Genomic DNA, 25,667 nt, shown 5'->3' with positions numbered 1-25,667 from the left:
ACAGGCCAGGGCCGGACACCACGCCACGTCTCTGCCCACAAAGCCTGTCCCTTTACCCTCCAGAACACACTGCCAAACAAGCCCCTGATGCTGGCCTTGGACTCTTCTGAACGGTGAAGAACCAGCCAAGGGGCCTGAGCGCCGGGCCTTGCACACCCGGGGTCTCCCAGATGTGGCGGCGGCTTCAGGGAAGTGGTGAGGGAGGGGCCCAGGGCATCTGTCTGCTCCCCGTGGGCGGCTCCGGGAGCGCGGAGTGCAGGGTCACCGCTGCGGCCTTTGCGGGAACCCGCTCCCCAAGCTGGCCGGGATGACTGTGCTCACACCATAGCACACACACATGCTTGGAGGGACTGGCCCCAGGTTCACGGAGGCAAAGGTCTGAGGGTGGGGGTGTCAAACGGAAACATGTAGGCGCTAACGCGAAAAAACCAGGCCAGGCCTGACTCTGCCACTGGTCTGCCCTGCGACTCAGATTCCTTGACTGGAAAATGGGGACATTCATGCCCACTCAACAAGCGTCGTGTGAGGGTCCGCTGAGACGGAGACCATGGGAGCCAGAGGGCTCTGGGTGGATGCCAGAGCTGGGCGGCTGGCTGGGGACCCTTCACCCACAGCCCCGGCCAGATCTCACTAACCACTCTTGCACGGGGCCAGGCCCCGCGAGTGATGCCGGGAAACACGGAAGAGCCTCAAGCATGAAGACAAAACCCCCAAATCACCATCTAACGCACCCCAACCTGGACAGGACCAGGACAGGGAGAAGAGGCTGTTCTTTGCCAGGCCTTAGGCTCTCACCTTCCACAGAGATGTCCTGGATGGCGAACCTGAGGATGATGGTCCAGATCATTCCCAGGGTCATCTTTGCGTTGCCGTCCACAATCTCTGCATGCACGGAAGGGGGCAGAGGGTGAGAAGGTTGCTGAAACCAGAGGGGACTCCTTCTGGCTCTACATAGAGATTAGCTCCGATGGTCCAACGGGAGCCGTCCAGGCCTGTTCGCCACCCTCCCTGGGAGACGCTACACGGACACTGGGAAGCACCGTCCCCCAAGCCTTCTGCTGCTCAGCACCTGCGGGCCCCCGTGCACGTGCTGTCCGCCACGCAGGCCTGTTCTCACCCGGCCAGCCCATCGTCTCGCCCAGCTCAAAAGAGCGCTCCTCCCTGACACGTGTCCCAGGCACTGGGCCCGCACTCCCAGCCCTCTGTGTGCACCTCCCTCGTGCCGTCAAGGGTGCGTCTCCCCATGGCGGGTGCGTGCTGCACTACTGTTGAGAATCTGCCCACTTCCTTCCAACCTCACTGCTGCCACCATTGTTCAGGCCACTGTGGTCTCCCCCCGAGAGCTCGACACACCACCTCCCCCTCCGTGCCCCGTGCAGTCCACCTCCACACAACAGCCAGGGTGCCCACTTTAAAAAAAAATTTTTTTTTTCAACGTTTATTTATTTTTGGGACAGAGAGAGACAGAGCATGAGCGGGGGAGGGGCAGAGAGAGAGGGAGACACAGAATCGAAACAGGCTCCAGGCTCTGAGCCATCAGCCCAGAGCCTGATGCGGGGCTCGAACTCACGGACCGCAAGATCGTGACCTGGCTGAAGTCGGACGCTTAACCGACTGCACCACCCAGGCGCCCCTAAAAGGTGCATCAGATTTGTGCCACTCACCTGCCCGAAGCCCAACTACATCTAAAATGAAGCCCATGTTCTCAAATCCCACTTACAAATCCTGCCCTGGGTGACCCTGCCCCTTGATGCCCGGCACACCCCGGCCGTGTCCTTTCGGCAAGCCAGGCTTTCTTGCTAGAAGGACCTCACGAAGTGCACCCCTTGACCCTTTCCTCGGATGGCTGTCCTTCCCATCCCCTAAGCCTCTGCTGTCACCTCTCCGAAATAACCCCCACCGACCACCAATCTGAAGGTGCCCGCCCAGTGCCCCTCTCTCGCCAGCACCCTGCTCTGCCCCTCACATGCTAACCATCATTTGTAACCACGTATGTGCTGGTTTACTTGTTCACTGCCTGCCTTTGAGATCGCCCCTCAGTACCTGGCCTCGGCCCTTGTGAAAGACAGGATGCTGCAGGACAGGGAGAGCGGCCCCCAGGCCCAGCCGGGAAGGTACATGCTTTCTTCACTAACCGAACAACTACTCTCAAACTTCTGGGAGTTGCCTTAAAGGTCTGTACCACATGGTCTTCAGCTTCAGTAGCTTACAGAAAAATCATCTTGGCGACGCTCAGGGCGCCATGTGTCTACTGCTGGGTAAGAGAAGTGCAAGTGGCCTCATCCCTGAGTCTGCCAGCCAGATGTGCCTCTGCAGCCCTCTAAATGCCTTCCGCACCCCAACGTCTCAGCACGGCAGGTGCAGGAAGAGAGACCTTGCTCACAGACCCTCGAGAACAGAAAACTCCAGGGTGGGCTTGATTTGGAAAGGAGATAGAGTGATCACCCAGGGGACAGGGCCAGGCCTTCCCCAAGGACACACTCGAGAGGAAAGGGTGGGGCCCATCAGCCACAACGGAGGAGAACCTCCCTCCGCCCCCTAGAAGCCACAGGTTGATGGCAGAGGGTGGTTTTCGTCTTGAGAGTGTCAGGATAAGAAAATAAGCACAGTCCACTGCCCAGAGGCAGGGGAAGGACGGAAGGACACAATGTCTGCCGGGCCCTTTCCCAGGGCTAAGAACCCCATACAGGGAAACCAGGCAGAGTCTCTCCAGCCTGGGGCAAGGGCAGAGACATCCAGTCAGGAAACCTATGCTGCGTTCCTCCCAAGTGCCAGGCACTCCACAGCAGGGGAACGCACGCAGTCTGGACAGGCGGCTGGAGCTCCCACACCCAGCCGGCTGCATAAGGAAGCTGATCATGGAGGGCTCAGAGAGCTCCCATCAGGAGGAAGACGGATTCTCTCATGACACATGCACCAGACGCTTCCCGGACCTATAGCTGTGCCCCCACAAGACAGTCATGTTTTGGCTACGGCCCAGACCATGCGGAGGGTAGGGCGATGGGAGGCAGGGCAGGGGCTGGGGCTCTCAGGTATTCTGAAGCCCTCGGGGCACCTCTAGTAGCTGCTTTCCAGCTTTCTCCCGGGGCCCAGCGGTCACAGGGACTGGGAGTGAACCAATCTGGGCACGAACGCAGAACATTTTTAGACGGAGTTTTTCTCCAAATGAAGACTGATGCATGCCACCGGGTCTCTCCTCTAACCCCTCTGTATTTACAGGCTAGCATTTGAGCAAAGTAAGTGCAGCTGTGAGAAGCAGGAGGCTGGAGTGGAGCCAGGAGGAAAGATCCATGCAAGGACAGAAAATCTGAAGGCCGACTGATTTTGGGGGTTTTGCTGTTTTTTAAACAAACACCAACCACCTCAACTGTGGCATGTGACGCTTGGCACCCCTCCCCGAGAGGTCCCAGCCGGGGCAGAGCCTTGGAACTCAGTACGCACACTCTGGCCTCAAGTCTTGGCCAACCTCTCAGAGCCCTGTCATTAACAGCAATTAGTTTTCTTTGTTTTTCTAGAAGCTGGGACAACATGGATGTCAGGGTGTAGGAAATCCTGCTCTAATGAGCTGAACTGTGAGTGCAAGCTGACAGGGAGCTTCTGGGCTCCATCAGGCCTCGCCTCATCTCCAAAAGCGCCTGTGAGCTCGAGACGAGCTGGCTGCTGGAGGGCAGCGTGTTGTTGCTCTAGTGGAAAGGTCTAGAATGAAGAATCGCAGTATTGGGTGTCCCCATGGGGCACAGAGGGTCCTGGGTATCCAGTCAGGGGCCAAACTCCCTCAGGTCCTGCAGCCAGAAAAGTCTGGTTACTGACCTTTGGACCTGCACTCCCCACCCCAGAGCCCTGACACCGGGCCTCGAAAGTCCTTCTCCCCTGAGATCTCCAGATACCAGGCAGGGCCAAAGGGCAAAGGTGCTCCAGGCACAGGGACGCCAGGTGATGTGACTGTCAGTGTTTCTGAGGCCCAGCACAAGGGCCAATGAGGGTGTCCAGGGTCCAGGACAAAGTCATTCCTGCCCTGTAGAAGAGGCCTGCCCTACATAACTGGGGGCACTGGATTCCCGAGTGTTAGATTATTCTGTGGGTGGAAGGGAGGAGGAGCTTGGGGACCCAATGATCACATCGAGGGCAGTCACTGTGGTCACTGCTGGGGTATATACTGGGGCTTTATACCCCACCAAGTGCTCTCTCTGCCACCCACACAACTCCTGCTTGGAGTACAGAGGTTGAGGCTCTGAGCCTGCAAGTCAGGGACCGAGCTGTCCCATCCCCGCTCACCTTCTGCTCCGATGGAGACCAGCTTGACTCCTTTGCTGGCGATGAAGTCCAGGGCTTTGTTCACATTGTTGATTTTGTGCACTCTCATCTTGCCCCGCTCCGGCTTAGGTAACCGCTCACCTGAGAGCCACGCCCCGAGAAAGAGGGGGAGAAAGGGAAACTTTAATGTCCCTACTGCCCTCCAGAACTGGCCGCCATGGCACTCTGGCCCGCCCTCCCCCCACAGGCCAGCGCCTGGATGCGCTGCAGTGCAGTCGTTCAAAGCCTCAGTCTCTTCCCAGCAGCTTAGGGACAGCTGGGGTGGGCCGAGTCCCCGGGACGTGGCACAGGGCACCTGTTCCAGGTGTGGGGTGTGCTGCGTTGCACAGGAGACTCACCTGAAATGACCTCCAGAAGGAGCATGAGCTTGAGCCCGTCTCGAAAGTCCTCATCGATGTTCTCGATCTGTGTGCCAGCCTTCCTCAGGTGGGAGTTGCACCAGGCTGTGAACGTCTGGGGAAGCATGAGAGAGAGGCCTGGAGGGTCAGTGTGACTGTTGGGGCCTTCTAACAAAAGGGCTGGGCCACCACCCCGACCCTGGGACAACAGTGGCCACCACGGGGCCTTCCTATACACTGTTTCTGATCCTTAAACAACCCAGGCAAGTCAATCTGAGGAAACCGAGGCTCAGGGTAGTTAGCAGACCCACCGCACGATTGTCTGGATGATAAGTGGCACAGCATGGACTAGAACCCAGTCACGCAAATGTGACTCAGCGCCAGACCCCGGGTATGGAAACGAGACACAGGGTCCCTGCTCTTACATTCTTTGGGACAGATACACAGAGCCCTTCACCACCTCCCCCGACCCGAGCAGGCAGATGAGACCACAGGTCCTAGCCGGTGCTGGCTTCCTTCCCTCTCAGGTAGGAGCCATTGCCGGCACAGAGATGACCTGAGACAGGAAAGCAGATGGAAAATAAAAGCCTGCTGTAAATGTAAGGTTTTCTTCAAGTCAGTCTCTCTTGGAGTTTTGGGTGGCCTGGCAGCAAGCGCCTCCCCTAAAAGACCGGGAGCATAGAGCCTCTGAGCCCTGCGCAAGCCTCTATTCCTTGGGAGGACATTCCACATCCCACCCTTCCAAACCTTAGGGGAGCTTAAGGAGGCTGGAAGGCAAGTGGAGGTAGGCACCCCCCCACCAGAGTTAGACAGCCATATCTGAGGAAGTGTCTGAAACACAGGGCACGCAGATGCTGGGACATGAAAGGATGCATTCGGGTTCAGAGGGCCACAAACAACAACCCAAATCCCAAATCCCAACTCCAGAACACCCAGTACAGGGCACCAGCCACTCAGGCCCCGCTGGCCGGGCATGTCACCGGACATCAGCCCCCAGGAAGCGCGTCACATCAGTTAAAGGTGGACGTGTCTAGACACCTTCTGGGGAAACCGGCCCAATTAGCCTCCCACAGCAGGGTCTGGGAAAAATGCCATGCTTCTGTTTCTCACAGAACCCCCGTAACCCGCACCCCACCCTGCCACCTCCATCTGCAGTGGCCAGCATGGATGTGGGCGGAGGGCCAGGAGCGTACAAGCACACGCTCCATGCCCAGGCGCAGGCAGAGGCCACGTGGGGGGCGAGGGGCTTCCAAGGAGCCTCTGGCGGAGCACCATGTGTTTTGACAACTGTTACCACTCCTGCTCATTCAGACGTAACACTAGGCCCCTCCCAGACAAAGGAGCCGCCTAATCAACACGCCGTGCAGCGAGGATGGGCATGAGGTTTCCTTCCAAACCCAAACGGTGGATGTGAAGAGTTCCTCTGCACGGGGGACACAGACCCCATCCTGTGTGGAGCTGTCCCCTCAGTAAGGGTGCCTGTACCCTGCCTCCGCCTCTCCTAAACTGGCACCTGCTGATCCCTCAAGATCAGCCTGAAGCACAGCTCCTCTGAGACGTCCACACCGACTGGCTCACCCCGACCCGATTCTGACTCGGATGCTCCCTCCTCTGCACAGGTATCATAGCACCTTTCTCTCGGGCTCTTACAGTTGGGTGTTGTCCTCTGCCTCCGCACATGCCTGAACTCTGGCCACCAAGCAGGTGCTCACACTGAGGAAGCAGGAATGTGCCTTCTCTGCCTCATTCCCCAACCCCCTCTATACAGCTCTGAATTCAGACAAACCAGAGCCAGACTGCTGGTTACACTACTCATATGGAAACATCATCCGACCTTCCTTAACATCTGCCTCCCCGTCTGTAACATGGTGGTGAGGACAGCACCCAAGTCACGGTCAGCGTGAGGATTCGCGATGGCGGAGCCCGCAGAGCACATGACGGCCCCGGTCGTCGCTGTGCCTCCCCAGATCTCCTCCTTTCCTGAAATCCTGCCACTGCTTCCAGAGTATCCTCTCCTTCCCCTGTCTGCCCTGGCCACCACGCAGCCCCCGGCCGCTCTCAAAAGCATTCTCTAGTCATTCCGTGTGTTACTAGAGGTTGCCTGCACGTGTGCAAGCTCCAAGGGGGCAGGACTTCCGTCCCTTGTAATGTCTGAGGCACAGCCAGCTGCGGTGCTGGGCAGCGAGACGCGACTCAGCCGTCCTACAGACCAGTGGGCGGCAGCAGGCCGGGCTGGGGCAGGAAGTGGCCAGGAAAGCCGGCCTCTGCCCGTGCGCGTACCTGAAAGATACCTGCGAGTGGCAAAGCGACCGATCGTATCCCAAGGCTGAGGACGGAAGAGGGCGATTCCCAGAGGGCAAGCTCCCCAGTGCTCCAGTGCTGCTGGGGCCAAGATGTAGGCCCCTGGTCTGCACGCAGGGCCAGAAACGTGTCTAAACGGCAGCCCTCGTCACCTCAGCCTGCCTGGGTTATGCCCACGTGCTCTCAAAGGGCACAGGTCTGGGTCTCAATGCCAACTCCCGGACCTACTTACACCTCAGTTTCCTTCTGTCCGATGGACTCACCAGAATCTACCTCCCATAGCTGCTGCAAGGATTAAGTGGGCGAGAGGCTTTAAAGCACCCGACACAGTACCTGGCATAAAGTTAATGCCAGATGAATTGTCTGCATGCACAGTGGCTGCTTCCCTCTCTGCAAAGGCCCTTACCCCACCTCCATGGTTTGGATAGGAAATGAAATTGCAGGAAACCCTCTTCCTGTGGAGGCTGGGAACAAAACTCGCCTCGTGGGGTTCAGGCTATCTGTCCTCACAAACGTGTACCCCATCCTTTGCTCATCTTCTCTGGGGAGCACGTAAGAGCTCTGGGGCTTGGGGCTCACACGGACCTGGGTTCAAATCTGGCCTCTGCCGGGTGAGGCAACCTGCCCGAAGGGTAGCCCTGGATAAGCAATGAGCCTCACGTTGTCCGATGATGAAGTGGGGACAGTTAACTTCTCTTAAATAAAGATCGAACAACATAATGCAAGTTAATCACTTAACTGTGCCTGGCACAGATTCTGTCAGCACTCAGGATTACACGTATGTCCAAAAAAAGACCTGTTTTCAAGTCAACGGTCACTATGCCCTGTACTTCTGTGTCCCTAGCTGGAAGCAGGCAGCGTCCTCAGCAGAATACCGAGCAGGTGCTTAGGAAGCGTATCCGCTTGCCTGGCCTGGGTGGCGAGAAGGAAGAACTCTCTCCTGAGCCGGCCACAGACAGAATGGAAACCCCACCGACAGGCCTCCCACCCCTATGCCCCACGTGGCTGTTTTCTCCTTCTGGAAGATGACGGGCACGTGCTGACACTCGAGGCTCACAGACGAGGAGAACGGGCCCTCACAAGGCCATCTTCAGGGAACGAATCAACCCCAGACCACCACTTCTTTACGCAGTGACTGGGCAGGAGGAGCTGGGATTTGAACGGGACATTAAACATTCGGTTGTTCCTAGTTGGCCACAAGAATGACTCTCTACTCGACACTTCCTCTCCCTACCAGTTTAGGCTAAGATGCGTGGGGTAGACAGTGTGGAGGGGTGGTTTCAATAGACAGAGGCCTCGTGTGCCCACCACACCACCCACCGCTGTGCAAAATTCTCAGAGCGTTGAGCTACAGAGCCAACAGCTGAGCCACAGAGCCAACAGCTGAGCCAACGGCTGACAGGTTCCACTGCTCCGCATGCCCCAGGCTTCCGTGGGGTTGGAACACGTCCACTCCCTTGACAAGCATTTGCTGGGGGTCGACCCCAGGCCAGGTCCTGTGTCGAGGACAGAGGAGTGAGCAAAAGTGGACACAGCCTGCACTCTCACGGAGCACCCAGTCTGAACAGGGAGAGGATGTCAGTAATCAAGCGACCGCTCAGCTACAGAAATAACAGCCGCAGGAAAAGTAATAGTAATGACCGGAGCAGCCACCTCTATAGAGCTCACTACGTGCCGGGCACTGTTCTAGGCACTTTGTCACGTATTAATTTCTCCCAGCTGCATAACTATCTTGTGGGGTAGGAGCCACTACGGGCTCATTTTACAGATGAGGAAACCAAGGGTCGGACAGGTGTTGTGACTTGACCACAGGGAGTCACGCACCTGGAAAGTTACAGAGCCGGACTTAAAGCCAGGTCCTCTGAGCCCCAGAGGCCCCACTCCAAGGTGTCATGCGTTTGCCCTCTTCCCCGCTGCCCCCAGAAAGGGAGCGAAAGACCATTCAGCATGCAAGCTCCTGATCTAGGTAGGGGCAGACACGGGGTAGTTTCCGAGGTAATTCTCCCACTCTGATAGGACTGAGAATGAGTGAAGACAAAAAATAAGGGAGACTGTGCAAATAACAAGAACAGCATGTGCAAAGGCCCTCCAGGAGGCTGGAGAGAGAAAAAGAGGGAACAAGGTAGAGCAAGCTGTGCCATGAGGCTGGTGGGGCCTACCTCACAGGGCCTTCCAAAGGTCACATTGGCTGCTGCTGGCTGAGGACAGAGCTGAAGGGGGCAAGGGTCAATGCGTGAGGACCAGGAAAAAAGAGAGTAAAAAGCCTCCAAGAGAAACTCGGCAGTGGGAGGAAGACAGAGGAGCCATGCTGGAGATACTAACTGTCGTGACTGAGAAAGACAAGCTCAGTGTTTCTATTTTATTGGGGGGGGGGGGGGTTGTTCAGAGCTACTGGCACCCTGTGGGAGGAGGAAAAGACAAAGAGCATCGAGCTCAGCTAGGCTTTACTGTTAAGGCCATTTTCATGGTAAGCACGGACTCAGAACAGTGGCCCTGTCCTCAGGTGCTCAATGAATTTACTTGGTTGATTCCCAACTTGGAACCCCTACTAGACACTGGGCATGGGAAGAAGCGAAACAGATGCAGAATTTACATTTGGGGGGGGGGGCATGCTAAAGGTAATTATGCAATCATCGCTAATTACTGCTTCCTACCATTTCTACATAGGGACTCTTTAAAACCTCCAACCTCATGATCGTGTAAATTATCATCTCCATTTTACAGATGAGGAAACTGAGGTGAGGAGGGGTAAGTGACTTGCCCAAGGTCACAGAGCTCATCAACAGTTTCAAACTTGGGGCGGCCGCTCATCCACAAGGCCTGAGTGGGACGCTAAGTACGCTTGGCAAAGCAGAGCCAGCAGAGCAGAGTTAGGAAGGCCCCAGCCCCACCTCAGCCCCCAAGCTGGAGGGGAGCTCACACAGTGAGGTGGGCAGGCAGAGCTATGCCTCCAAAAGCTCCCCTACTTCTTCAAGGGTGGCCTGGACCCACTGTGAGGCAGCGAAAACAAAGCCAGTGGTGGCCCTGTTGCTCCCAGCCTGTCCTTGCCATTGTGAGAAGGGAGCCTGAGCCCAGCCCTCGGCCTATCTGGGGAGGAAGGAAGGATGTGGACTTGTCTGTCTTTGAGAACACACGTGAAAAAAAAAACCACAGAGAAGAGGCTTTAGAACTTGCCTCTGCACACTGGCAGCCTGTTCAAGATTCTTCTCTTGTTGCTAAAATAGCACAGGGTGTGAGTGGGGGAGAGGGAGGGCCGGCAGAAGAGAAAGAGGAGCTTGTTGGCTCCTTTGGGACCCAGTCACCACTCCCAGTGCGGTGGTGCACCGGGGACTGCAAGCTTCAGAGGGGCCCCTGGGCGGTTTCTGCTTTGTCACTCTGTATGTGGGGGGAGGGAGAGGAGGCCATCACTGGCCATAAAGTCCTTCCTGTGTCACAAGGACCCCTCCCAGTGGCCAGGATGTGGGGTGGCTGGGTGAATGAATGATGGATATTGTTCTGGAGGTGACCTAAGCAGCCGGGAATGTGGCAGCAGGGGGCTTTAATGAGCCATTCATCAATGACTCCTTCCTCCAACCCAAAGAGGTAAACCCTGTCTACTCTGGGGCAGTACTGAATCCGAAGCAAACATCTTAAGACAGAGCAACCAAGTGGCATTCCAGTGGGCACAGTGATGGTGAGTGCGAGAGGAAAGGGTCCTGGTGGGATGAGGCTGCCCAGCTGAAAAAACTTTCCTTCCCTCTTCTTCTCAACGACTTCCTGTTACAAAACACGTTCCCTGTTACAAAACACGGTCATAGTACTGAAGGGGGTGGTGTGGAGGGAAATGTCTGTTGGGAGCTGGGATTCCACTGAACCCAGAATAAAGGGAGTCTCTTGCAAAGTCAGTCTGGGTCTGGAAGCAGGCTCAGCCCAGTCCCTTGGCGGGGGCGAGCATACTGGCTTCAAGGATCGGCCCCGGCAAAGAGGGCTCCCGGACCAGGGTCGAAGGCTGCACTATTTCTACTCACGCGGCAGATGCTCACATGTGGATTCCATTGACTCCACGCTTCACACGATTTTAGGAAAAGCTCTTTGCTGCCTCACACCGCATCCCCCGCCTTCCACCGTGTACGCTGCCCACCCCCTTCGCGGGACAGCCCGGGCCGACAGCCTGACCCACAAGGCCCAGGACTGACTGCAATTGGTCACGGCAAACTCCCCCAGGGTACACGGAGGCAAGACAGGGCTCCCTACGGTGCTGGGAGTTTTCAGACCCCGTCTCTGCAATACCGTGTCGGGTTTGCCGCTCCGCTGGGGCATCAGCTGCCTTGAGGGGGAGGGCGCCGTCCCACTTCCTGAACTCCCACCTTGCCTGCTGTGGCCTCTGATGCTGCCCATGGTTCCTGCTTCCACGGGTCCTCAGGAAGGGTGTCTGGGGCTTGGACACAAGGGAGGGACGGCTATTTATTCCTAGGACAGGCATCCAGCCTTCTTATCACCCATCTGCCTGGCCACTGCCAGGCTTCAGACAAGGCCTAGCCCCAGCGGGGCATCTTTTCAGTTCCTGAAAGCAGAAACTGCTCCCACCATAAAGGCCCTTTCAGGGCTCGACAGCTCAGCCGAAGGGAATCTGGGTTGCCAGTGGCTCAGGCAAAAAGGCGATCACCCTGGCAACATCCACACGGACCGTCCAGGGAGCAAGGGGATCTGTGAGCCTCTGGACGGTTCTGAGATCGTATGTGTGAGTACTATTTTTGAAGACCCACTGCCTTTACCAGATCTGAAGGGGACAGAAACCAGGGAGCAGGCTGAGAACAGATAACGGACTGGTCATGATAACGTGGCCACAACGTAGATGGATGCAGCCCCGCCAGGACGGGAAACTGAGGCTGGTGGTTTCGCAGCACCGGGGACACAGTGAGCTGCCCGCCCAGGACTCAATCCATAGCCAGCCAGGGGCAGAGCAGGCATGCTGTGTGTGCCTGCCCCATGACGACATCACCTAATTTGAAAGCAATTACAGGGAAATATGGAATGTTGCTTATGTCCTGGCCCGACGCTGCCTTATTCGGACTTTTCTCAGCCTACACAAAAAAGCTCTGACTTCCCAGTCGGAGGAGAGGTATAAATACCGCAGAGTGGAGTAGTGAACATTCCAAAGGTCCTGCGTGTCCATCCAGAAACCAGCTTTCCCCCACACCCCCTCCCCGGCAGCCAACGTTCCTGCCTCGGCCAGTCACCCTGTAAAGCACCAGAAAGCGAGCACGCTGTCGCTCCAACAGACTGACTTGCGTGTAGTTCCTACCTCGCAATAAGCGCTCGTCGAAAACTTTCCTGTAGGTCTTTACAGGGCCCGTTATTTCTCATCACTCAGGACTTCCCTCAGATGACATCACCCCAGGTCTTCCTTGCCCTTGACATCTGCACCATACAATCACTTTACTCCGGTAGGTCATATTCATTGTACTTATTTCTCTCAGAAATTATGTCCTTTGTCCAGAACCAGTCTTCCTCCCAAGCCTACCAGAATCTCTATGAGAGCCGAGTCCTGTTTGCCGCAGGACCCCACTGCCTTGCACAGTTAGTCCTTAGTAAATCCTACAATGAATGGAATGTGTTTGGGGCCTCTCATGTCTAGTCATTTATGACTTCATGGTTTCTAATCCCATTTTGTACTGGTGAGAGTCCCAAGATTTAGGGCTAACACTGCTTGCTTTCAAAAGTTCACAAAAATAAATCCTGGGGCTACAGATATTCCACACGCAAGACACGGAAGATGCTGCTCGCGGCTTGCCACTCCAACAGAAGGACAGGAGCGAACCCTCAGGAGCCTCATTCACTCAGGCATCAAGGCCACTGGACTTGCAGAGACCCTGGCTCAAGGGCGGGACCTAGGCGGTGGGTAGCAGTGGGCAGGCTACGAGGCAGGCTGAGGAGAGGACAGAGTGGCACAGTGCTCCAGAGCAAGGGCTCTCGAATCTCAAACATGGCTTCAAATCCTCGCCTCGCCACGCCACTTACTCTGCGAGGCCTTAGAAAACAGAGGTCATCTCCCTCAGCTTCAGTTTCCTCCTTTGTAAAATGAAGGTAATAGGAGGCACGGTGTGAGCATTCAATAGGGCAATACGCACAGCCTGCGGAGAGTAAGTGATCAGTAGATGTTCCATTCGTTACTGTGTAGTTCCTGTTCCAAAGGGGCGAAGCCACACACCCCCAGTATTGCTGGCTACACTCTGGCGGCCGACACAAAGTGGTCTTCCCCCAAACCTCCCTTCCCTTAGCCTGGCCACGCGACTACCAAACCAAAGGAATATAATGATCAGACCTGGTTTTTCACACTTCCCGAGATCCTTGAAGTCCAGAGGTCCTCGACCCTGGCTGTACCTTAGAATTACCTGTGAGTTCTTCTGGTTTTTGTTATTTTCTCTCTCTCTCAGTTTTTAAGACAATGAATATTGTTTTCAGCCACCAGGCTTTGAGGCAATTTGCTACCCAGCAGTAGATAACTAACGCAATATGGAAGCAGAGTTGCTGTATCATAGGTATGCGTGTATTCTTTTTAATCAAGTGCACAGTTTGGAGAGCCAATTTTTTAAAACTGAGTTGTAATTCACATACCATAAAACCCACCCTTTTAAAGTATAAAAATCAGTGAGCTTTAACTTATTCATGAGGCTGTACAATTATCACCAGTATCTAATCCCAGACCATTTTTATCACCCCAAAACTGTGAGCACTCCCTATCTCCCCTTCCCCGCTAGCTCCTGGCAACTGCTAATCTACTTTCTGTCTCTATGCATTTGCCTTTTATGAACATTTCATATAAATGGAATTATACAGTATGTAACCTTTGTGTCTGGCTTCTTTCATTGTGCTTTCCAGGTTAACCCACGTTGTAGCCTGTATCAGTGAGTGTTTCATCACTTCTTGTCTGAGTAATACTCTATTTTATGGATGTCTCATATTTTGTTTATCCATTCATTCTCAAGTTGATGGACATTTGGGTCATTCCTACTTATGCTATTATGAATAATGCTGCTACAAACATTCATGTGTAAGCTTTTGCGCCAACGTGTTTCCAATTCCCCTGGGTATATACCTAGGTGTCTAACTGCTGGATCATATGGCAACTCTACGTTCAATCGTTTGAGGAACTACCAAGCTGTTTTCCAAAGAGGCTTCATCATTTTACATTCCCATCAGCAACATATGAGCATTCCAATTTCTCCACATCCTTGCCAACACTTGTTATTATCTGACTTTTTGATTATAGTCTTCCTAGTGGGTGTGAGGTGGTGTCTCATTTGCATTTCCCTAATAATTAATGATGCTGAGCATCTGATTAACCTCTTTGGAAAATCTGTCTTCTAGTCCATTTTTTAACGGGTTATTTGTCTTTTCATTGATATGTTGCAGGCATTCTTTATATATTCTGGACACTAGACTCTTATCAGATATATGATTTGTAAATGTTCTCTCCCATCCTGAAGATTGTCTTTTTACTTTTACCTTCTGAGTGTCCTTTGAAGCAAAAAAAGTTTTTAATTGTCACTAAGTCTAATATAACTATTTTTCTTTGGTTGCTTGTGTTTTTGGTGTCCTATCTAATAAACATTGCCTAATCCAAGATCACACAGATTTTTAAAAATTATTATTATTATTATTTTTGATAGAGCACACACATGTATGCGCAAGCAGGGGAAGGACAGAGGGAGAGAATCTTAAGCAGGCTCTATACTCAGCACGGAGCCTGATGCAGGACTCAATCTCACAACTGTAAGATCATGACCTGAGCCAAAATCAAGAGTTGGACACTTAACCGACTGAGCCACCCAAGTGCCCCCACGGTCACAAAGATTTATGCTTACGTTTTCTTCTAAGTTTTATGGTTTTAGTTCTTATATTTAGATATTTGATCCAGTTGGAGTTATCTTGTATATGGTGTGAGGTAGGGGTCCAACTCCATCCATTATTTGCGTGTGGATATCCAGTTGTCTTAGCACTATTTATTGAAAAGACTACTCTTTCCCCATTGAATATGTCTTTTACTCTTGCTGGAAATCAATTGACAATAAATATATGGACCTCAGAGTTTCATAATAATGCCAAAACTTCACCCCAGGCCTAATGAAGGACCTGAAGGTGGGTCTTGAGCAACAGAATTCAGGAAGCTTACCAAGTGAGCCTAAAACGTTGCCAGGGTTGAGAACCACCACTCTAATTTATTAAACTCTCGCATTCTCTAAGTGAGGAAGGAATACAAGGCCCAGTTAGAACTACGCAACCCTTGGATTTGTTAGACTGAACTGGACCTTGGAGCTAAAAGAAATCTCAGAGAAGCAGGGGGTAGGCAGCCCAGGGTAGGGAGGTGCCCTATTCTCAAACAGACCTTTTCAGGAGCTATCCCACACATGGAAAACCAACCAACCAACCAACCAACCAACCCAAAGCTACTCAGATTACACTCCAAAGAACTGGGTCCTCCCCACAGAGAGTACACAGGGAGATAAGGGTCTGAACTAAAGGCAGGTGGGGGCCACGGGGTGGAGGTGGAAGGCGGCACTCAGCTCTCAAAAGAAAGCTTTTTAACAGGAAGAAGAGATGGGTGAGGCCTACCTGAAATAGCTACCTTTAAAAGAGAAAGAAAACTTCCACCTCCCAAAAGGCAGTTTTTAAATTAGGGCAGCAGCAGACTGGGGACATGCCCTCCGCCTCCTCTGGCCCAATGTGGCATTTTGCTGTGAAACGATCAGGCACAGGGGCCCTTCACCTGGAGAACAGGGAGTCTGAGCTACAAAAACCCCATTTACTTTCAATGGCTTACAGTTGAGCTCAGGTTTCGGGGTAGGAAGGGAGATTAAAGATCGTCTGGTTTAAACTCTGATCCTTCAAACAGATAGCCAAGTGAGCCAATTCTGGCCCCTAGACTGTGTGTCTTGGAATCCGAACAGGTGCCTAAGAAAACCAGTCTTTAGAATCAACGTTTTATCATGGACAAATCCGCCTATGAACTTGCTTATCTAGATAACAGGCATTTGGCATGTGGGGAGAAAAGGTCAGAGGGGGCACTGAGGGGACGCAAGTGTCATTCAGGCGAGTGCTTCTTCCGTCCTGAGCCGAGGCCCACCCCAGTGACTCCCCAACAGAACTGAGAAGTGAGAAGAGTGTGCAGGCAGGGGCATATGGGCAAACACCACCATTTCTCCCTCTGTTCACCTTCTAGCAAGACAGCCTGCTTCCTGCTGGAACTTACATGATCCACAAACTGGGCCTTGGTGGTGGAAGGGCAATCATGCTGGGCCTACAAGTGATTTCTAACAGTGGTGCAGGTTTCGCTTTTGACCACGAAACTCCTTGGTGATCCTTTTTCCTTTTTCTTGTCTTGGAACATTCTGACTTAATGGTCCACCGATCAGGTCAGAAACCTCCTCCAGTGAAGGCAGGGAGGGGTGTCTGGAGTGAGTGACATGGCTAGGGCAGAACTGGACTGGTCTGAAAATCTGTGCTCTTGACACAGTGGGGGAAACCGGAGCCTGGGGCGGCGCTCACGGACATGCACTTGTTTCATGGGCGCTCTGTCCCACTGGCTTCCCGCTCTCAGGCCTGGGAGTAAGATGATCCCTTTGAGAAGCAGGCCGCGAGAATATAGGGAGGGCATTATCTGCGTGATCAATTCCTCTCATCTCTGAGTGGACGAGCCCTGGCAGGCGGCCCATGGAGGTGCTGGGTACTCGTCAGCCTGCCCGCCCTCTCCTGAGGCTCAGTGCAACTCCTCTTTGGGGCTGGCACTGAACATGGGCTCAGTGAGTACTGGCTGAGAGAGTGAATGAATCCATCGTCAATCTGGGAGGTGCCTCAGACCAGAAATTCCTGGCTTAGATTTTGGAGTTTGCCAAGAGGTAACTGGTGGTGTTCAGAGTTATCCACTCTAGACCTTAGCCTCACGTGAGCAGGCTCTAGCTCTACTTCCTGGCCCTGTGACGGTGGGGGGTGGGGGGCACAATTTCTGTGGGCTAAGAAATCATTCTCGATTTGGGGGGCCTCTTTTTTCCTTTACCATATTCACTCCATCTTAGTCCCCCTGAATATACAAGACAGACAATATCAACCCATGTCTCAGGAGGATTTTTTCTTTAAAAAAGAGAAACGAAAAGAAGGTTCTATAGCCAAAGGGTAATTACAGGACTGGGAGGAACCAGTAAAGAGAGACTGAAACCTCTGACTCATAATTGCTCCATTAAAAATGGTGAAACCGTTTACCCTGGCACAGTGACAGGGCTAGACTCTCACTCTGGCTCGCCCCACCTACAGGCCTTCCTGGGGCTGGCACTGAGGTCCCGCCAAACCGCAGTAAGGGGCGACTGTCTCCAGGAGCAGTGTGATGTCAGAGGACAGGGAGGTCCCTGCCACTCTCAGGGGCAGATCTGACTCCCGGCCCCATCACAACAGGAGTGCCTTTGTGTGCACGTGTGCGTTGGGAAGAGGGGAGGTAATGGAGCACCACTGTGAAGATGTGGGTTCGGCTTTCCAGGGAGGACTCAGCCTACCAGTCCACCTGCCCCATCAGCGCTGCTAAGGAGCCGAACCATCGACGAAGACAGCAAGAGGTGTTTTTATGACTGGGTCGGGTATAAGGCCCACCCTAATCTAACTGTACAAGTGACTCACATTTATTGAACACTTACTGCTTACCAGAATTTGTTCTCAATGCTCGACATTTTACAGATAAGGCTAAAAGCTGAAGCAATCTGCCACAGTCACACAGCTGGGAGGCGTCAGGGTCAGGATCCACACGTCTCCTAACCAACCTCAAGTCTGGCTGAGACTGCTTTCTGTTTCTGGTTGTTGCCGTGTCGGGCCCCACGTGAGGTACCTCACATATTTTCTCTCATCCGATCCACTCTAACGAAGACACAAAACCAAATGCAGTCCCGGAGGCCCTTGGCCAATGCCATCCTCCGCCAGCACCAGAGGCCCAGCGCTGGGCCGCAGGGTGAGTCATGGGAGAGGGAGGGCTAGTCAGGTGACCCAACGAGAATCAGAGCTATGCTGAGGTGGCCTGGTTACCTTGACATTCCTGTGATTCTGCCAAGGTAAAAAGTAACCCGAGGAGTTTGCCTTATATGGGCACAATGACAGATTTCGACACAATGTGTTAACTGACCCTGCATCAAATCCCGGATTGCATAGGAGAGGCCTGATAAAGCTCTGAAAGTATAGGAAATAACAATTTATGACAGGCTATCACTGGTGACTCATAAAACAAAGGTGCAGCCCAACTGCCATTGTGTGCCTTCTAGAAGTGGGGGGAGGTTGGTGGCTCCCAGGCCAAGTGGCTCTATCACTCTCCTCACACGTGGCAGGAGAGGCCTGGGTTAGACCCCTCCCTCTGTTCACAGGGCCTGGTTCAAGGCAGGGCCTGGAGGAAATCAATTTCAGGCTGGAGCAGAACAGCCAGTCCTCTATGGGTTCAGAGAGCCCCGACCACCTGCTCTCTCCCAGAGGAGTCCAAAAAGGAGAGACGGGAGCTGTGCTGCCAGGCACGGGCTTTCCACCCAGCAGGGAACAAGATGGTCAGGTCTCAGTGCCTCGACACTGCGTGAGAACCAAAGAAGGTGGCTGGGCCTCCCAGGATTCTGGAGTCATCCCAGCTTGGGCCCAAAATGCTGGCATCGAACACCCTTCCCAGGCAGCCCCCGGCCCACAGAAGGAGGAGACACTTCTCTGAGCCCTTCCCAAACTCTCAAGCATTTATTCTAATCTTAAAATGTATTCGGTGTTGGGGCACCTGGGAGGCTCAGTTGGTTAAGTGTCTGACTTCAGCTCAGGTCGTGATCTCAAGGTTCATGAGTTCGAGCCCGTGTCAGATCCCTGTCCCCCTCTCTCTGCCCCTCCCCCCCACTCTCTCTTGCATGTTCTCTCTCTCTCTCAAAAAAAAAAAAAAAAATGTATCGGGTGTCTACACATGCCACCTATTATTCTGAGCACTGAGATTAAAACGGACAAACTTCCCGGCCCTCACGAAGTTTCCGCTCTAGTGGAGGAGGTAAGAAACAGAAAAGAAGATATTGGACTGTGGTGGTGCAATTAAACAGGGCAATGTGGCAAGAGCAACTGGAGGAGGGGGCAGCTGAGGCGAAAATCAAGTTCAGCCAATCAAGGAAGACCTCTCTGTGGAGGTGACTAACGAGCCTAAACAAACAAGAAGAGCCAACTGACTGAGTAGGAGCATGGCTGGAACAGAGGGAGGACAAGCAGAAGGGGCTGGTTCACAGGGTGTCCTACAGGCCATGGGGGCGGGGGCGGGGTTGGGGCGGGGAGGTCTGGTCTCATTCTAAGACCAACAGGAAGTCTCTGGAGGATCTCACAGGGGGAGCAGCATGACCCGATTTATGGTGCAGGAAGACCCCCCTGGTGGCCGTGCGGATGGCAGGGTTACAGCAGTGAAGATGGAGAGGACCCCGAAGGCAGAGCCACTATCATGTGCTGCCCTCTGTCAAAACCTTGCTCTCCACACGACCAGGAAGCCAGGGCTACGAGGTGACCATCACCCACGCACCACCCTCGGCTACCTTCTTTAGAAACACAGAGGCCTGAGGGCGAACCACGATGGGCTTCACAAAGGGACACTCCATGGCCAACAAGAGTGGAGAATTGAAAGTCATACCAAGAGGCGATTTTCAAACAGCCTCCCCCAAAGAGCTCTGCCTTCAGGGGTGCCGGGGGTGAGGGCAGGTGCCCCCTCCTCAAATTTAACCTCAGCAGCTCCTTTTATCTATTTTATAATATGGCAGAGACATGTGAGATTCAACTTGAAAAACAGTTGTGCTGCTGAAAAATGTCATTGCCTTAAATCTTAAATCCTCCGTGCAAAATCTATTCCAAATGGTTGCGGCCCTTCCACGGTAGTCCCTACATCCCACCGGATCAAGTGGAAGACCCGGCTCTGTCCGTGGGGCTCCGGAAGGGGAAAGAGGAGTTCTGGCACCACTGGCGTGAAAGCCCTTCCCACCCCTCCCCTGCTAAAGCCTTTGATCCTCTCTGCTCCGTGGGTGGCAGGCGGCTGGAGGAAGGCACACACCACATGTGCTGCCATTCCTGACGGTGGAGGCCTGCTCCCTTCTGGAAGGTGGAGCGACAAACAAAGGGAAGATAAGAAGGCCTGTATCCCAAAGTTCGCCCAGGGTCTGGCCTGGTGCCCACAGATGGAACCTGATGGGGAGAACCACAGAAAGGCAGCCTGAATTCACAGCAGGGTTGCCAAAGTAGGCGGCCATTCTCTCCGGTGGGAGCAAACCCTTGCCATAAGTTCTAACTTCCATAGCACCCTCTCCTCTGGGACAAGAAAACAAAAAAGAAAGAGCTACAGGCGGAGACCATGAAAAATACTGTTTATTTAACTGAACATCTACTAAGGTGACACTGGCCTTCAGGTAGCTTTCCCACTTCCTGGGGGAGCGGAGATTCAGGTAAAGAGAATCACAGCCAAGGGTCTGGGGAGACCTGCAGAACCTGACAGTTCCACCCTGGAGGTGTGCACAGTCCTGCTGGAGAGGGCCACTGGAAAACCAGTCGCTGCAGGGCGGGCGGTATGGTCCGAGGACAGCGGAGGGCAGGTGACACCTGATCTGGGCTGTGAAAGAGGAGCACTATTCTGATAGGGTGATGACCTGGGAAGAAGGTCGGTCCACGTAGTGGGAACATCGAGAGCGAAAAACACAAACATGCAGATGTTTGGGGACCCCTCAGAAGTGGCAGGGGATGGTGTCAGTTGGGGTCAGAAGGTAGACAGAGGCTGAAGAACTCAGAAGTTGCTCTCTGGCCAGTGGGGCAGGCTTCTCAGTGACCCGATTAGATGTGAGTGTCTCAGAAAGATAATGTTCACGGCACTACCAAGATGAACCAGGGGCCTGGAGTGAGGCCAGCTGGGAGGCCGCAGCAGGAGGCCTGGGCAAGGACGGTACAACAGGGATGATGCTGGGAGCGGATGTCAGAGCACTTCCTGGGTAACAGACGTGGAGCAAAGGGCACACCAGTGTTAACTCACTGAGGTCCGACCACAGCCCACGGAGGCAGGCACTATCCTCACAGAGCAGTTAAGGCACTTCCCCGAAGTCACACAGCTCAAGGCAGTGAATGGTGGCACGGCAAGTCATGCCAAGCCTGACTACAATCTGCACTTTTAAGTGTGTGGTCTTGAGTCAGGACAGCAGCGGTGGCAAAGGAAAGGAGGAAGCTTAGGATTCAGAGAAAGAAATCAGTTAAAACATGGCTGCTGACCTGGATGACCTACGGACGGGGCAATGTCAAAGCCAGGTACGAAAGACCCGAGGCAGGCTCTGGAAAACAAGTTTATTTGGGATATGCCACAGGCATTCACTTACTCGGTCACCCATTCAAACATCTCCTGAGCTTCTCCCATGGTTGGGCGCGGTGCTGGTGCGAGGCGTTCAGGGAGGAGATAGACCAGGTTCTCCCACAAAGGACGTCAGAGTCTAACAGGGGACAGTGATGTGTGAGCAAATAATTGCATGGGAGAGCGACAGGTGTGTCGGGACTAGAGACACGGGAGTCATGCACTGAGAGGTGACACCAGACGCCAGGGAGGAGGGTGGATAAAATCCTCCGGGGGAAAAAGGACACTGTGAAATGCCCACATTTAAGAGGCAGGGAAAGGGAAAGGAGCCAGAGATAGGGGAGGGAAGGAAGAGTCGGAAAAGTAGAAAGAAGGTGATGTCAAGAAAGGCAAAGGGGAGGAGTTTCTGGGTTTTTCCTTAAGACATGGTCAGAAGCATCAAGTGTAACAGGGCGTGGTTATATAAAATACATATATCCATATCAGACCAACACACTGGAGCATTTATAAGTGATGTCTGGAGTGGCCTTTAAAATAATCTGAAGTGGGGAACGTGCTGGGAGATGATGAAAACAAGTTTGGCAAAATGTTGACAACTGCTGCTCTGCTGGGTGATGGGTACCTACGATTCTCCCTACTTCTACACGTGCTCATGTGGGTGCGTGTGAGGGTTTTGAGAAGATCACGCACTGCACAGAGATTGAGAAAGGAGGGCAGGCGCCACCACCTGAATCCCCAGCTCCTACCACAATGCCTGGCACACGGGAAGGGACAAACCCATCCAGACCAGGCGGTGCCGCACACACCCCTCGGAGGTGGAAGCCAGCCAGTCTCTAGAGATGGCGGAGAGCAGACTGCAGGAGCTGTGCGGGCTGAGAAGTATACGGGAAGTGAGGAGCAAAGGCTTACAGATTTTTTAAATGCCCGAAGGCCAACATCCAAGGACATTTCTTTTTCCCAGGACAGAACCTCCCTTGTGGGCCATCCGGCACCATTCTGTTTTCCTACAAAGACGCAGACTCCACTGCTCCGAGGTAGAAGCTGAACTCACCCTCCCCTCCGGCTTCAGTTTCCCACTGAGTTCCCTGGGCCCCCCTCCTCTCATTACCCGGTAAAGGCCGCTGGGGCAAAGAGGCCCTTTTCAAAGGGGTATCAGACCACACCTCACTATCGTCAAATGAACAAGCACTCTCTTTCTTGCCTTTCTCCTCTCCTGCAGAACAAAGTTGCATTTAAAAGGAAAAACAGTCTCAGGTTTTGTGTCCCGAACAGAGAGAAGGTCCCAGGGGCGCGGACTCGGGAACACAGAGTGGCCGATTCCCCAGGATGGCTCTCGCCAACAGTGACAAGGTGTGGAGGGACGAGGCAGACAAAGCTCAAGGCCAAGCCTGACAGCTGACACAGGGTGGCCTGTCGTTCTGGGTCCCATGGAGAGCCTGGAGAGCCACGGGCAGCTATCGAATTCTGCTCAACCACATCGTGTAGCCTATCTTTCTCTAGATTTTCCATGGTACGGACTTCTCTGCCAATGCTCCAGAAATAACGATGACCACCAAACATAGCCCAGACCGCGCTTCCTTTCCTGGTATTGCACGTCTGTCTCCAGGCTCAGCTCAGGACACGGAGACAAGTGGGCTACCTCAGAACACGGTACAATAGTGAGCTGGGTTTCAGGAAGGTCGCTAGTCTGCTAAACCACAGGGCTATGTTTTGATGTTTTTAGCTATCCCTAGAAACAAAACACTTCACTGTCTCTTACTATATAAGTTAATTTGACTTACAGGTAGCAATTTCTGTCTAAAAAGAAAAAGTTTAAAAAAAGAAAAAAAGACAGGTCTCCCTGCATTTAGCCACCCATACCATTTTGAGAGCAGGGGCCTTCTTCTTGTCACGATCACCGTTGTGTCCCTGCTGCCTAGACCCGTGCCTGGCACACAATGTGTGGACATCTAGCTTGTTAAATATTTGCACAGAATAGGATTCTGTTCTAACGATGATTTCCCCCCTTTCCCCACTCAAAAAGCATCCTATTTGTGCTTCATCACTACAGGCATTGACGCTCAACTCCGTGAGGACAGCTGGCTACTGTGGCTGGAAGTGACCCAGGGGAGGACTTCTTAGGACCTTCCAGAGCACACAGCTTACAACAGGGCCAGCTTTTAGATGGGATTCAACTGGCCTGCAGAGACGGCCTGGTCTTGGGGAGTGACAGTACCCTCCTTCTCAGAGGATGGCTTGCGGGCAATCAATCTCTACCCCTAACACCAAACAGAGGCACTGTCCCACAAGAGACATTAAAACAAGTGATGGGTGGAGAGGTGGCTGATGGGCTGGCTATTTGTCTGTTCATTCAATAGATATTTATTTACTGAGCACCTGTATCTGGCAGACCCTGTCCCATGATACAGCAGTGGACAAAACAGATCCAGCCTCTGTTCTCAAGGCCCTCACAGTCTCACGGTGAGCAGAGAGAGCAAAGGTTGGTTCAGCCTAGAGGGATAAGTAGAGGTAATAGACATGCCCCTAAGAGAGGGACCGAACCTTAGGCTGGAGGGGTCAGGTACGACTTCCCAACAAAGAGGAGTATAAACTTAGATCTAAAGAATGAAAAAAAGGGGCGCCTGGGTGCTTGGTTGGTTAAGTGTCCCGACTTGATATCGGCTCAGGTCATGATCTCATGGTTTGGTTCCTGAGTTCAGGCCCTGTGTCTGGCTCTACACTGACAGTGGTGAGCCTGCTTGGGATTCTCTCTCTCTCTCTCTCTCTCTCTCTCTCTCTCTCGCTCTCTCTCTCTCTGCCCCTCCCCCGAACGTGTGTGCTCTCTTTCTCTCAAAATAAACATTAAAAAAAAAAAGAATGAAAAAAAAAAAGAATGAGCAAGAGCTGGGATTATTGGGGATTTGGAGAGGGAAGGCAGGAAAGTGGGAAAGAGCATGGAGTAGAGGCAGCTGGTGTGCCTGGAGCATAGTGGTCGGACGGGAAGGGGAGAGGAGGTCCTACAGGGCCGAGGGGACTTCCAGATTTGGTCCCAAGGGCAAGGGATACCGATCGAGATTTCAAGCAGGATGTTATCTGGCTCCCAAGTAGAGAGTGGACAGGAGGGCCTGGGGTTGTTACTCAAACTGCATCATCAGCACCTGGCCACGCTGGCACCCAGACGCTGGAGCACCTGGTTCTGCCCTGGCAAAGGGACAGTGAGGCTGCTTCAGGAGAGCCAGGAGGACCTCAAGGCTTCCTGAGATGAAAAGCTGCAGCTTGCGCCTTTGGGGCCTTTCTGGGCCTGTCTGCAGTGTAGAGCAGAAGGGCTGGCTGCCTGTTTACCTTCCACATCCGGCCACAGACGCCCTGCCGGAGGGCGGGAGGGGGGGTAGGGGGTGGGGGGGGGGCTTCCCAGAGGGAAGGACACATGCGGTGCTCAGCAGGGACACAGAATACCTCACTAGCTTCCTCCTCAGAGGCCCTAAGGGGCCCACCGGCCTCTCTCAGCGGCCTCTCTCAGCGAGGTCTGCAGCCCACTCGCAGGCCACTGCCATACAAGGCGCACGTTCTCCCCGCCTTGGCTTTCTCAGCCAGCAATACGGAGTCTGCCCCTAAGCCACAGGGGCTCCATCCACCGCCCTGCATCTGACATAATCAGGATGAGTAATAGATTGCTGCCTCTTTCTAGGAAACTCACTTCCAGGACCCCTTCAATGCTTAATGCGGACATACCTAGCAGCTGAACTTGCTAGAACTCAAGGCCAATCTTCAAAGAGCAGCTGGCTTCAAATTTACACCTAAGACAGCACTCTTCCTTTAGATCTTTGGCTGCAGTTTCCTAGTTGAAAAATAGTCCCTGACCCCACCCTACTCTTATTGGGACTCTACATCCCACAGGATGAAACCTCAGAAAGACTCCATCCCAACCTCCATCCTAGTAGACAGACTAGTAATTAAAACAGCCATCATGTACTGATCTCTACCACATGCCAGACGAGCCCCACACCATCACCTCGCTGGATCCTGACAAGCCTTAGGAAGATACATCACTGGCCCCATTTTGTAGGTGAGGAAATCGAGGCTTCCTTGCCCAAGGTGCCTCGGGCAGTAAGTACAGGGCCAGGATCAGCATTAGAGCCTCTCTGGCTTCACGGCCTACGTTCGTGCCTACAGCCTCCGAGGCCAGAGAGAGCCTGAGAACACAGCAGGACCAACTTCGGGCCTCCGCTTGGCCCCGCAGTGCACCGCAGGAGCCCCCGTGTCCAGGCTCTGCTCTTGCTCTGCTACAAGGCCTCCTAGCTGGGTGATGAAGAGTTGGGTCCACCTAGCTGACCTTTCATCAGAAAACCCCATGGTGGCAGCTGAAACCTCTGCCCAGCACCTCACGAACCGCAGTGCAC

General features: G+C 53.5%; 1 protein-coding gene and 1 long non-coding RNA gene across 7 annotated transcripts in view; one reads left to right on the top strand and one right to left on the bottom strand.

The window, feature by feature from the left end:
- ACTN4 (actinin alpha 4) overlaps nucleotides 1-25,667 on the bottom strand; it is a 70,776-nt gene that overhangs the window by 22,343 nt on the left and 22,766 nt on the right. For all 6 annotated transcript variants that reach the window (XM_086689689.1, XM_086689685.1, XM_086689687.1 and 3 more), the window contains exons 2-4: nucleotides 4,653-4,767; nucleotides 4,276-4,395; nucleotides 796-882 (exon numbers count right to left, since the gene is read on the bottom strand). In XM_086689689.1, coding sequence (XP_086545815.1) covers nucleotides 796-882; nucleotides 4,276-4,395; nucleotides 4,653-4,767 — 322 coding nt within the window. The remainder of the gene's footprint in view (nucleotides 1-795; nucleotides 883-4,275; nucleotides 4,396-4,652; nucleotides 4,768-25,667) is intronic.
- On the top strand, nucleotides 10,123-24,113 carry LOC112851159 (uncharacterized). The gene is made up of 4 exons (XR_015244857.1): nucleotides 10,123-10,626; nucleotides 12,307-12,379; nucleotides 17,658-17,925; nucleotides 23,339-24,113. It is a non-coding gene; the product is annotated as an uncharacterized LOC112851159 (long non-coding RNA).

The sequence above is a fragment of the Puma concolor genome, chromosome E2, assembly GCF_028749965.1.
Source record: "Puma concolor isolate L17-30 chromosome E2, mPumCon1.1.hap2, whole genome shotgun sequence".
In the NCBI taxonomy this organism is placed as follows: Eukaryota; Metazoa; Chordata; class Mammalia; order Carnivora; family Felidae; genus Puma; species Puma concolor.
Note: the sequence above shows the minus strand (reverse complement) of the source record. Positions and strands in the feature narration are given on the sequence as shown.